This window comes from Theropithecus gelada, chromosome X (genome assembly GCF_003255815.1).
Source record: "Theropithecus gelada isolate Dixy chromosome X, Tgel_1.0, whole genome shotgun sequence".
Lineage (NCBI taxonomy): Eukaryota > Metazoa > Chordata > Mammalia > Primates > Cercopithecidae > Theropithecus > Theropithecus gelada.
Genome location: NC_037689.1, coordinates 66593837 through 66608209, shown reverse-complemented (window position 1 = coordinate 66608209; position 14373 = coordinate 66593837). Strand labels below are relative to the sequence as shown.

The 14373-nt window shown below is 35.4% G+C and overlaps 1 protein-coding gene across 2 annotated transcripts in view; it reads left to right on the top strand.

The window, feature by feature from the left end:
- Positions 1–512: 512 nt before the first annotated feature.
- The window catches only part of KLHL4 (kelch like family member 4), a 162575-nt gene continuing 148714 nt past the window's right edge, over positions 513–14373 (top strand). For both annotated transcript variants that reach the window (XM_025372221.1, XM_025372220.1), the window contains exon 1: positions 513–1116. In XM_025372221.1, the coding sequence (XP_025228006.1) occupies positions 695–1116 (422 nt within the window). In that variant the 5' untranslated portion in view covers positions 513–694. The remainder of the gene's footprint in view (positions 1117–14373) is intronic.

The window sequence follows — 14373 nt, the reverse complement described above, 5'->3', positions numbered from 1 at the left end:
TTTCAGGTAAATATTCATATAGAGACTTTCACATGTTCAGATTAGTTTTGTAAAAAACTAATTACAAACCCGCATGAGGGTACTGACGCTTTCCCTTAATGAACCATTTTCAAAGTTTCCATAAAAGGAATCTCAAAATAGATTATAATGAATTCCTCTGTCGCACATTATCATGGAACAAAGTGGTACATTTTTAGAAGTGGGCTACTGAGAAATGAATCTAACAGGGGAGGCGTGAGTAGAAGGCATCTAGAAGAAAATAAGTTTAAACACTTCTCTTTGGCTCACTTGCCTGGGTTTCTACTGCAGCTACTGTACTTTGATACTGAAGAAGCAGGACTAGATATCTGCAAGTCCGAGCAGGAGGACTACAAGCCTGCAAATCTAACAGCTGGAGAGTGTTGTGGTGGCTGCTTTCCTGTGGTAAGCTGATTTACTTGCTTAAGGTCTGACCTCATCATCCTGTCAGCATGGGTTCCCACCTACACGGTTAGCTGCAGCCCTCTGCTTCTGCTAGAAGGCTACAAGTATTCACAGTGTATCATAGGCAGTGGGGGAGGGGAGAGAAAGCAAGAAAGACTGCTCTCGGCACTTGTGCTTTTGTTAGTTCTACAGAAGAGGCAGAAAAACAAGAGATAACAAAGGCTCCGTTTCCTTTCTGTGAGAGAAGGCTTTTGTCTTTCCTCCTGCTACAATGTCAGTGTCTGGCAAGAAAGAGTTTGATGTGAAACAGATCCTAAGGCTACGCTGGAGGTGGTTTAGTCATCCTTTTCAAGGTTCCACCAACACTGGAAGCTGTCTTCAGCAGGAAGGATATGAGCACAGAGGGACCCCGGTTCAGGGCAGGTTGAAGAGCCACTCTCGGGACAGAAACGGACTGAAGAAAAGCAACAGTCCTGTCCACCACAATATACTGGCACCAGTGCCAGGACCGGCCCCTGCCCATCAGAGAGCCGTTCAGAATTTGCAGCAACATAATCTGATAGTGCATTTTCAAGCAAATGAAGATACTCCTAAGGCAGTTCCAGAGAAGAATTTATTCCAAGAAGCTTGTGGGAAACGCGCACAAGATTTGGAGATGATGGCTGATGACAATATAGAAGATTCTACAGCAAGGTAAGAGTTTTTGGTCGCATAACTGAAAGCCGTAACTTCAGTTAACTTAACCTCTACAATTCATGTTTAGGGTTTAAATAGAAAGTGTTATAATAATCTCTGAGTTTGTATTCAGCCAATCAGGGTCTCTCAGAAACCGTTTCCTCTAAGTTTATAAAAGAAAACAGCAATAACGAATACGTCTTGATAATTACTGGAAATCTGGGGTGTGGGTTATGAGTTTACTTCTATTTTCATTAAGAATTCTGTTTCAATTCTAAGAAGTGTTTATTGTAATTACGAATGTTCTATAAATACACTCCGTGGCTCAGATGTTTAAATGCAATTCTTTGTACAAGTGTTATGAATCACAGAAACTCTTTCTGACATTGAGTTAGGCCAACTTTGACAAAATAAAAGCTGTGACTGATCAGCACATCCTTATCTGTTTCCTTAGTACATAGTTGCTATATTGAGTCTTAAAAGTGTGTTATCTTTATGTGACGATATGGAATATCTGGCGTTCGGAGACTCATTTCAAGTTTTATTACTTTCATAGCTAGTTTTCACAAGCATGAAAATATTCTGCATAAAGCAGGTAATAAGATGCTACTTACAGCAATGTGATCTTAAAGCGGGAAATGGAGCATTTCAGCTTTTACATAAAATGAAAATTGAATAAACAGTGACTATATAGTGTAGTTTGGGTATAGTTCCGAAAGCATTTGATTTTGTCTTTACTTTTATGCTCACCGGTATTGTTTGAGTGCAGGAAAATTACGTTCTGTTCTCTAATACTGTCAATTATAACTTAACCTAGTGTGTCCTTATCTCTTTGTTTTTTGCTTTTTCACTATCAGACATTTTTATAGTCCCAACTTGTTTTAGACACAGTTGATAATATTGGCAATGTAATTAATTTTTAGTAATGCCATAGAAAAAGAAGTGTTTTTATGCATTTTAGATCATATAGTAGTTCAACATGCTAATTTATTTGGAAACCTGTATATTTGGCATACTATGTTTCTACATAAAAATAGAGAAGAAGGACTGGCAGATTCACTTCTTAATATAAGTTTTCCCAATATAACAACCTCACAGTTTCTTGCTTTCGTAAATTCAAAACAGAATATGAAAAGAAGCAGCAGCCTAACAACATTACAGCAAAATGATGCCTTTATAGGAACTCAGTCTTGTTGAAATATAAACATGCAGAAAACTTTGTGAAATGACATTAATAATAATGTTAGATGGTCTGCCATATAAACTTCTCAGGAAATAAGGCACGTATGTGTGAAATTTTCCTAAGTATTTTGTGCTTGTCCGTGGAAATGCTATATAACTGTAGGGATTGCAGGTTGCATTTGGTACAGCAAATAAGACTCTCAGAGTAATATAGAGTCCATAATTTTAAATTCAGCAGGCTTTCAAATTTGTTCTCCTCACCAAGAACAATTTTTTAAAACTGCTAAATTTGGAGATTAATAAATGAATTTAACTCTGTGGTAGAGAAATGTAAATTACCAACTGTGACCTTGGAACAAAATTATTTGAGAATACATGAATTAATTTTCCAGTATGAGAATATTTACAATAAAATCCATGTTAGAAAAAATGTTAGATAAAATGTCAAATTTAAAGCGTCATCAAGTGACAGTTTTAAAAAGTGCATTTATCCTTTGATTTCATTCCTTACATTTTTTATTTTCTAAAGAAATGCCTTGTTAATTATTCTATGGTTTCATTGGAGAGCTAACATTTTCTTAACATACATACAGGAAATGGTTTTAGAGGTGTGCCAAGGATATCTTAGGCAGGAGGGGGCTAAATTGAGGATCTTATTAATTGGAATACAATGGTTTATTACCTTCTCCTTACCCATTCTAAATCTTCCTGTCTTGACGCAGCATCATTTGAGAAGGAGCTTCCTGGTACCTTGCTTGTCCAGTGCCTCTCTTCTTCAGCAATGTTGGGGGGCAGGAAGAAAAGATCCTAACAAGTTGGCAGCAGGCTGACATCCGCTCAATATAACTCCAGTGGTTTTCTAAAAGAGAAAACAGTAGTGAGTGTGCAGAATTATCATACTAGTACAAGATGAGCTATGACGCTCAGAGCAAAGTAAGGCTCTTTAAGCCACCCTGATTTCTACAAATATTATGGGGAATAAATAGAGAATGGACTAAATTGCACACATGCAATACAACAGAATAAATCACAGTTCGTCCTGGAAAGGATATTAAAGCCAACATTCTTAAAGTTATGTTAACATGTTGGTTTGGAAAATTAAAATCCAAATATATTCATATGCAATTGAATTATAAGTACATAGAGCATTTAGGAACAGCTCTGTATTGTGATTCCACACTGTCAGTATTCATATACCAGTATGCTGGTCATCAGAGACCTGTGCTCAATTATCATTTTACTTTTGTCCCAGTTATCCACTAACTCTGCATCTTTGATTCCCCATAACTACCTTGCTCAAGTGTCTTTTCCTTATTTCAACCATAGCATTCCAACAAAAAGAGCACATATTTTAACACTGTATTATGATTATGCTTCCTGTGTGACAGAATATTTAATTATGAAATCATATATATAGGTATTTGCAATTGCTCATAAGCATTATTGCATAAGTATACAGACGGATGTCACAGTGTTAACATGAAAAATCATGCTTACTGCATTTGCTGAAAGAGAGATGTCTGATTTCCTCTTGTGTTCGAAGACATTGCATAAAATGCAAATGAACCATTATGGGCCAAGAACATGGCCCAGTACAAAATTGGACATTTACAGAGCTGTTTAATTCTAAGGAATTGTCAGGAATTGGGACCATGCCCTTATTTTATCTGTTGGGGTTTCAGGCTTTTGCACAACCTACCAACTGTACTGATACGTGACTTTAAATATTTTTGTCATCTGTGCACTGCCAGTAAAGACTCCATTCTTTCTTTACTAGAGCCCTTTCCAAGTTTCAAGTGAGGTTTGCCTAGAAAAAAATGAGCAGATGTTATTGTATATGTTGCTATCCAAGAGAAAGTAGGATTGGATGAATAAGACTTAGAATTTATTAATAATTTATTCCACAAAGATTGAGCATTCGTTGTGCTCCAGGCACTCTTCTAGATGTTAGGGATAAAACAGAATCAAAACAGAGAATCTGTTTTCATTGAATCATTGAATACACATTCTAATGGGAAGAGAGAGGCAATAAAAATAAACCAAATTATAATATTTAGGTGATTACATATAATATGACAAAAATTAATTAGAAAGAATGGAGCGAAGTAGAGGGCACTCCTTCAGATAGAGAAGGCTTTTTGGATGAGGTAATATTTGAGTAGATATTTAAATGAAGTGAGAAAAGACAGAATGCCTGACTCAAGAATTTGAAGCAAACGAGAGGTTACTTCTCCTGTGCCAAGGGAGTACTTAACCACCATATATGGTTTTCTATATAAATCAATGCCACATGTCCCCAGAGAGTCCACTGATTAATGTTCAAAATATTCCTTAACCGGTGAACTAAAAATTGTGTCCCGCCCTGTTATTCATTATAGTGATTTTAGGATCACATGCATGGTCCATGGCCCCAGAGGTGACTTTCCAGCCATCCTGTAACCATGTTGCTCTTTTGCCCTCTGGGGATATGGCTATTCAGCCAGTGTGGCACGTGCCTCGTACAGAGACCTCTCCCCTTTATGAAAATGGACACATGAGAGTGTATTTGCCTTTTTTAACAAAACGATTCAGATAGGGTCAAATGTATTGTGGGTCTTCATCCTTAACACAAACCCATCTGTTTTGATATCTGCTAGGGAAATATTCATGCATAAGAGAAATTCTAAGTCTAAAACAGTGAAACTTGTTGTGAAATTATTTCCGGTAAAGCAGAAAATGAGATATGTGGGTATCTGCAGGGAGTGCTTTCCAGGGAGAAATCAATTTCATGGGGCCTGAGATGGGAGTGTGGTTGATAGTGCATCTGGAGAAGCGTGCTCAACAGAGAGGGTGGTAGGAAATGACTTTGGAAAGGTAACAATAACAAAGCAATACTAATACAACATTAAAAATAAGAAGTACCTTTTGTTGACGCTCACTGTGCGCCAAGCCTGGAGTACTTTACGTTTATTTTCTCCGGCCCCCAAGGGAAGACTTTGAATGTGAAACTGTTGCTGACATCTACAATTGGTATTTCTCCAGGTATTATATCTGTTAATGTTGTTGTGGCCTATCTTCTTACAAGGTGAAAATAGTGTAATTTTCTGAAGTTCAGAATTAGACCTGCTTCACTTAACTTTACACGGCATTATTCGGTAGAGACTTGTATGTCAAATGAAAGAATGAGAAATGAACTACAATTATATTGTTATTTACAGAAAGGTTAAGGTTAAATCTTTTTGCCTATGGTTTAAAACACACCACACAAAATTACATAAGTTATTCAATTGCTTTACTGCATTTAGAACATTACGACAAAAAATTTAAATTTATTGCAAAGATTCCTAACATATTTAGAGATGAAACCTTTGCTGGTTGATTTCAAATCCTTGCTACTCATAGCCTCAATCCTGAGAGTGAGGTACCGTGGTCCTCATGTCTCGTTCCTGACAGTATGGTATCACATATATAATTAAGTTAACATTCATTAAAATATATTTAATATTTGAAAATTTGAGGACTGTCATTTAAGGAACTTGGTGATACTTTGGAGACGTATGCTTTTAGGATTAAACATAGTTGTTATTTCTGGTATGTGAAAGACATCATTTAAGTTTTGCATTTGGAAACAGAAATAAAGGCTTCAAAATGCATTGTACCATATAGCAAGTGGTGTCAAGAGCAGCACATTAAATAGCGATGTCAAGAGCAGCATATTAATTATATTGACGTGTTGCAAATTGCACAAATGTTCAGTCACTTTGTACTTTAAAGACTTTTCTGGAAACTTGTATGTCTTCTTTCTGACTCTGGTCCCTAATGCTGATCCTGTTCATGCTTTAAGACATTATAAGTCATATGACTTTATTAGTGAAAATAATTGCAGTGTTTTACACATATATGTACACATATATGTATAGGTATGTATTCGTACCAGTGTGAAATTATTTTATTTAAAGGAGAAGGAAAAACTGAAATCAAGGAGGAGCACTGGGGAACACTGGATCCTCAGTTAAAAAAATCGAGTTAAAATCAATATTCTGAAAGATGAACCTGGAACATCTTGTAGTGCCAAAAAATAAGTATTCAAAAAAATGATGCAGGTGTGCCAAAGGGACACAGGAATTAATGAAAAAAGCTCCCAATAGCCAAAACTGGAATAATTTAAAGAGCAAAATGAAGTACTATTGGATTGCAAATCATAAGATAAGATAAACACCCATGAGTCCATACAGATATAAATAAATGATTGAGTAAATGAGAAGGCCAGCCGTGGTGGCTCATGCCTGTAATCCCAGCACTTTGGGAGGCCGAGACGGGCGGATCACTTGAGGTCAGGAGTTCGAGACCAGCCTAGCCAATATAGTGAAACCCCGTCTGTACTAAAAATACAAAAATTAGCCAGGAGTGGTGGCAGGCACCTGTAATCCCAGCTACTCAGGAAGCTGAGGCAGGAGAATTGCTTGAATGCGGGAGGCAGAGGTTGCAGTGAGCCTGGGTGACAGAGTGAGACTCCATCTCAAAAAAGAGTAAAAATATAAATACATAAATAAAAGAATAAAGACCATTTCTTTGTGTGCAGAAGAATTTCAAATAATTTATGCCAGCACTCTGCCCTCAAAGAGGTCGAGCAGAAAACTGAGCCTTAAGTGTAAGCTGCACATAGTGACTTCTTTCCAAAAGGTGAGTACGATATGAACGAAGGGCAGGAAAGTGGAAATTTACACGGTTGGTGGAGAAGCCTGGCTAATATGAACTTAGCCAGATATGCAAGTTTAACATCAAAAATGCTCAAAATTGCTAAAATTTTAGACATTCTCACCAAAAAATAAAAATAAATTGGTGAGGTGACAGATATGATAATTAAGTTATTGAATATTTTTAATTTATACATAGATCAAAACATTGTATTGTACCCCATAAATAAGCACAATTATTAACTGTCAGTTAAACATTTTAAACATTAAAATATTGTTCGATCATGTTGACAGTATGTACACTTAGTGTGATGTAATGACAATAATATTTTGCCTTTGTTATCTTCCTCCTCCATCCCCATCATTCCAATCTAATCATGAGAAAAACATCAGAGAAATTTACATAGGGGGACGTTCTACAAAATACCTGGTCTATACTCTTGAAACTGTCAGTATTATCAAAAAAGAAAATCTGAGAACCTGTCAAAGTCAAGAAGAGCCAAAGGAGACATGAAATATAAATGTGATGTGTAACAGAAAAGGGACCTTTGGTGGAAACTGAGGAAATTGAATAAAAATGGACGTTAGTTAATAATAATGTATGAATATTGGTTACTTAATTGTAACATATTTACCATACCAGCAAAATTTTAATAGTAAAATAAATTGAGTGCAGTATATGTGGGGACTCTATTCGACGATTAAACTATCACAGGTTTTCTTTTTAAAAAATGCAATATTTTAGCAAGGGTTATCTGAGTGAATCGATTTCCTAAGTCAGCAATGTAAGACCATCCAATTGGGAAAACTGGGTATTGGTTGTCATTTGTTTTGCTTGTGTTCGTTGGCAACTAGTTAATGTAATACTGAGCCAAAATCAATGGACTGTTACCGCCTCTAATGCATAAGTCCTACACATTAGAGACAAGATAATATCCTAAAGGCAATCCTATGAAAGTTAGCTAAAGTTCTGATAACATCTAGTAACTACATGCAGTATCAAATCTGATTAACATGATATTAATTGTGGCTGTCATTCAGTGTAAATCAAATTTAAGGATGTAGCAACTAATAAAATCACAGTTGGGTATAACAGAAAAACTTATTTTTTAATTACTGAGGATTCCACAGACACTAATGAAGTGGTATATATGTATTTGTATTTTCAAATAAAAATATGGCCTGCTACTTTAAAATAATATTTATGTTGCCATGGTTTATCTCTCAAAAGGAAAACAATGACAGATACAAGACAGTCTTTATTATATAAAAATTTTTATCATCTTCCTATGCTAAAAGAAAAATATAGTCATTGAGTATATCTTACTTATGGTGTTTCTATTCCATTTAGATAATCATTTCACCACGAAGAATGGAAAATTTTCAGCTATGGTGTTTGTTTGAGAAATAAGATTTTACAAATAGACTAAAAATAACTATCTAAGAAAAGGTGACTAGAAGTGAGAAAACCTAAATCAAATAGTTTCCAGTTTTAGGATTAAATGAACATCATTGAAACTTTGAACGTTAACCATTACATAAAGGTTTACTCTGGTAACTTATAAATTATGTATTAAATTTAATTAATAAATTTAATATATTTTAATAATTTAATATATACTTAATAAAATATAATTAAATTATAAAGTATGTATTTGCTAAATCACTACATATATATTATACTTATACTATCATTTGTACTGAACGAGACCACATATCAATTGTCATATTTATTGAAACTATCAGCAGTGAATTCATAGTCCTTTGTAATTTCCGGTTAACTTTTCTTAGCCTATCACTATTAGTCACAATGAATCATCTCGTGCATGCTTTCAAATATTACTGTATAAAATGTGTGTCTTGTCCTCCTCCCCACATTGTCTATTGCTCTTTCTTCATCAGTAGCCATACTAAATACCTTGCAATTTTCTTGGCACTTCTATATCATAAGCAATTGGTTCTTCATCAAGCCCTGGGTAGCTCACTAAAGGGAAGCTATCTATTACATTTCTTGTCTACCCTTTTCCTGTAAAACTAGACTGCTATCAGCACAGTGAGACTTAGGTGTCCTTTTCTGGTTAATGTTGATTACAGTACCTGTAACAAAACTGAAAACAATGCATGAGTAACAACAAACTGTCGCATAAAATTGTAAGCAACACAGCTACTTAATTGAGTCTGAAGTATGTTGCAACATGCCAAAATTCAGTTGTTTAAGATGTTTCCGCCATTCAAGAATTGTTTATTGAGCCCTCATTTAGGTGCATTGTGGTTTCCTACTCACACAAATGAGTACAAAGGTAAATATTATGTGCTAATTTTCACCAGAGGCTTATGGCATAGTTGGAGAGATAAAGTGTATTCAGTTGAAAGGTTTCATGACTGTGAAAAAGAAGTGCATTATAAGAATACTTTAAATTGCTTGGTCATTGAGCTCCATAGGCATTCAAAGAAAAGAAAATCTTTCTGGCCAGAACAATCTTGGAATGCTTCATGGAGGTGCCATAACTTGAGATTAAGCTTGATGAATGGACACATTTTAACGCAGCTATGGGAAATAATTAATTATAGGAAGAAGCAAAAACCTTTCTATTGCCTTTCTAGGGAAAAACGTGATGAAGCAGAGAAGTTTAATATATACTCCAATGGAAGATTTCAGTTTTGTCAAAATGAAAAACATATTGGAGAAGAGTACAAAATGAGGAGACTGAAGAAGAAAGTCAGAGCTATATTACGGAGGCTCTTAAAAGACAAGATAGGGACTCTGAACATTTTCTTAGAAGTCAGAGCTTATTAATCCTCAAGAAATCTCTAAAATATATTGTGTGTGTGAATATTTTGAGGGAGAGGTTCCATTCACTTTCCTCAAGTTCTCAAAAAGTTCCATTTTACAAGAAAATTTAAGAAGTACTGTTGTAGACCATGAGGAATCAGTGAAAACTATCAAACTATGAAATGAAATAATGAAAACAATGGAAAATGTATCATTTAAATTCTTGAGCAACAGATGAAAATAATCTGCAATATTTAGTTAATGAGATTTTTGCAAGGAAGTTTTCCCAGCCAGTTAGAAACACCTCACTTCTATATTTACACTAATTGTCATCTTGACATGTATTACCTAATCTACTATCAAAGATTCCAAGCTTTTGAGAACATTCTTAAAAATATACTTCTGCAACCCTGTATCCTAAGCTGTTGCATCGTAGCACCATCTTGAAACTGAACTCACTATTACAGTGTGTCCTGCATTGGAGGCCAATAGCCACTTATACTTGTTGTCCCTGAGGCCTCAGCATCATTCTATCACATTCACATGGGTGCCTGCAACACCACAACCCTGACTGCCAAGAGCCTGGGCCTGATGTTAAAACGAAGACCTAGACATCCAAAGCCACATGACCCTCTCCTCCCTAGGAAACAGTTGGACCTGCACAGCAGAGAATCTTCTGAACAACATGCCAGCTTCCCACACCCGCACATATATGTGTGTGCCCATGCCCAGCCTCATGGCCAGTTTAATGGCTGTTCCGACCCCCTGGAGAGCTTTCCACCCACACACATCCAGCATGACAACCAGCCTGGTGTTTACTTCCCAGCAAAACGGTGACACTGCCATCCCAGAGCTCCAAGCCTAGACCACTGATACACGTGCCGTATAAAAGTAACATTCTAGGATTCATCCGTAGGAAAGAAAGACTTTCTCTGGGAAAGCTACTCACAAAATTGGGGAAAAAAATCAATTGTTCTACTAGATGCACAGATACCAACCTAAGCACACAAGAAACATGAAAAAGCAAGGAAACATAATACATACAAAGAAACATAATAAGTTTCCAGTAGCAGATTACTGGAGAATGAAATTCTGTAGCATCACAACCTTGGCTGCCAGGAGCCTATGCCTGACGGTAAAACTAAGACCTGGGCATCCAAAGCCTAGAAAGAGTAGGGAATGTAGAAAGAATATTTACAAAATACCTGAAAAAGAATTTAAAATAATGATTATAAGGAAACTCAACATGATACCAAAAAAATTCAAACAAACGATTCAGAAAAATTAGAGAAACAATTTGTGATCTAAGTGAGAAATTCAACAAAGAGACAGATATAATGAAAAAGAAGCAGAAATTTTGGAGCCGAAGAATTTCATAATGAGATAAAAACACAATTGTAAACTTAATAATAGACTAGATTAAGCAGAAGAATTTCTGAACTCAAAGGCAAGCTTTTGAAATAACTCAGAGGAAAAAAAATAATAAAAGAGAATGAATAAAGCCTACAGGACTTATGAGACACCATTAAATAAAGAAACTCACAGTTTAAGAGTGTTCTAGGCTGGGCGCCGTGGCTCACACCTGTAATCCCAGCACTTTGGGAGACCAAGGCAGGGGGATCACGAGGTCAAGAGATTGAGACCATCCTGGCCAACATGGTGAAACCCCGTCTCTACTAATAGTACAAAAATTAGCTCGCTGTGGTGGTGCATGCCTGTAGTTCCAGCAACTCAGGAGGCTGAGGCAGGGGAGTCGTTTGAACCCAGGAGGCAGAGGTTGCCGTGAGCCAAGATTGTGCCACTGCACTCCAGCCTGGTGACAGAGAGAGATTCAAAAAAAAAAAAAAAAAAAAAAAGAAGGAGTGTTCCAGGGAGAAGCGATGGAGAAAGTCACAGAAAACCTGTTTAACGAAGCAGCTAAACACTTTCCAAGTATGACATCTTATCACGATCATCCAGATTCAGGAAGCTCAAATGTTTCCAATTATGTTCAACCCAAATATATCGCTTCTGAGTCAGACTATAAACAATCTGTCAAAAATCAAAGACAGAGAGAGAATTCTAAAAGCTACAAAAGGTAAGAACCAAATCACATTTAAGGGAATACTCATTGGACTTTCAGCAGATTCTCAGTAGAAACTTTTCACGTCGGGAGAAAATGCAATTATATAATCAAAGTGATAAAAGGAAAAAAAAACCAAACACTGTCTTCCACTAATCTCATATTCAGCAAAGCTATCCTTTTCAAATGAAGAAACAGTAAAGACCTTCCTAAACAAACAAAAGCCAAGGGAATTTATGACCATTAGACTGGCCTTACAAGAAATTCTTAAGAGATTACTGCAACTAAAAATGAAAAGATGATAATTACTATAACAAAAACAGGAAATTATGAAACTCACCAGTAAATGTTAATTCATAATCCAACTCAAAATACTCCAGGGCTATAATGGTACTATGTGCATCATTTAATGTTCTAGTATAAAGGTTTAAAGTCAAAATGGTGAAAAAGAAGAGTTATAATTAGTGACTAAGTAATACAGAAAAGTTTTAGTATACTCAAATTGAGTACAATTAATATAATGATTAATATTATACCTTAACTGGAAGAGAAAAGTATTCCTTTTGACAAAAACCTAGTCATGAGAACAATCAGAAACTACTTTTCTGTAGTTCCCTAGGAGAGTATAGAGTCTTTAATCTTGATCTTTTACCATTACATTCTCTATATGTGAGCCCTACAGTATAGACTGCATATGCTTCAGAAAGAAAATGTTTGTTTCCCAGAACAGTCATGATACTGCGTTATTGTGTTTTTCAAAAAATGGTTGGACATAGCAGATAATCTCAGAGAAGATTTGGAGACATAAAACCATACTTTTTAACATCCTTTTTTTGAAAAAGACTATGCCAAATGTAAAAAGTAAAATGTACCTTGATAAGACAATAAAGAGATTCATTTTCTTTGAGGGTGTAATGTCCAATTATAAAACATTTAGGTCGATATAATTTAAATGCCTTAATCCAGAGGCACTTCATGTTCCATGTTAATTGGGCAACTAGGATACTATATTACAAGTTTCAGCAAGTACTATAAGCAAATAATTATAGTAGCCAGCACAGTGTGATGAAAATTCATCTCCTTAAAACAAACATGTAGCTTAGATCTTAAAACCTACTCAGTTTTCTCATTGTTAGTAATGAGCTTGCTTATTTTCACTCCCAATATTTCTAAGTAAAAACCTTCTATGAGGGAAAGGAATTCAAGCGTTTCCGGTAGAGCCACAATGAATGATTTAACAAAAATCAGGGTATAGTCCAAGGATAAAGAACATTGAAACCAGATTATTAAGTAAAGGGAGTTTCAATTAGGAGTGATGGTCAGTTTATCTAGTCAAGACCAGAAAGCCGGAAATAGGAATCTCTGATAAAGGTGACACACAAAAGAACGGAAAACCAAGGTTAGAAACTCAGCAGGAATAAAAGAAAGCATGTCTGTTAAATGTATAAAGTTATAAAGGTTGTAACAGAGTAGAATGATGGGGACAGCTCATTTTCAGAGACCCTAGTAAATGTAGCTACTCCTGGGACAATTCTCTTTCCTGACATTGCTAAATAAGATCTTGGACTTCACTATGCCTAATAATTATGTAGGGAGCTCATTAAAAATGTAATTATTCACTATCCATTACCAAAGAATTTGACTTATTGGTTTGGGGGTAGAACATAGGAATTTGAATGTTTAACAAACTTCTCAGGTAATATTGACTCAGGAACCAAACTTAAAAAACAAACAAACAAACAAAAAAACACTTTATTAACTCCTGACAGCCCAGTTTATCAGGATTCTTACAGAAACCCTACACTTGATATACTGATAATGGTAAACGTGAAAGAAATAAATCTAAGACTTGAATCTGTGACTTACAAGTTCCCACATGTTGACCAGGTGTATACTTAAAAACAATAGAGTCAACAGCATTAATTTAACCTTCCACCCCTCCTACATGTTATGTGCAAGGATGGCAAAGAAATAGAAATGGAGGTCCTTCCCTGAAGGAGTTCATAATAAAGTTGGAATAAAAAAATACAACCACTCATAAAAGCTTTAAGAGTAATTACAAAACAGCAACTTGGCATGAATCACCTGGTGTTTAACAGTATAGAAGTTATTCAGGATAACTAAGATGGAAGTAGGGTTAATGATTCAAGACCTCTTGAAATGCAAACGTAGAAAGTTTAATGCAAGAATAGAAGGTGGAAAATGGGATGAAAAATTAAGCCCTTCTTTACAAATTATGAATCTGATTAAGAGATTTAATATGTTAAATAATCACTGTTCAGAAGCACTTGTCTGATCTTAATAAAGTGGAGAAGAAAGTTTGGTAGCAATTTGTATACTTCTTGCACCTGATCAAGATTTCCTTTTATTTCTACATTAAGTATTGTAGATACACTTGAACTTGCTATAAATGATTAGAACAAGTACATATGCTATAATTTCACAACTAGTGCATATCTGAGGATGAGGAAAATATTTGCTCTGAATTTTTTTCATCCTTTCTACGTCCATTGAATTGACCTTATAATAATTGCATATTTATAGATATATTAGCATTTTAGAAGTAGAAGGGACTTATAAAG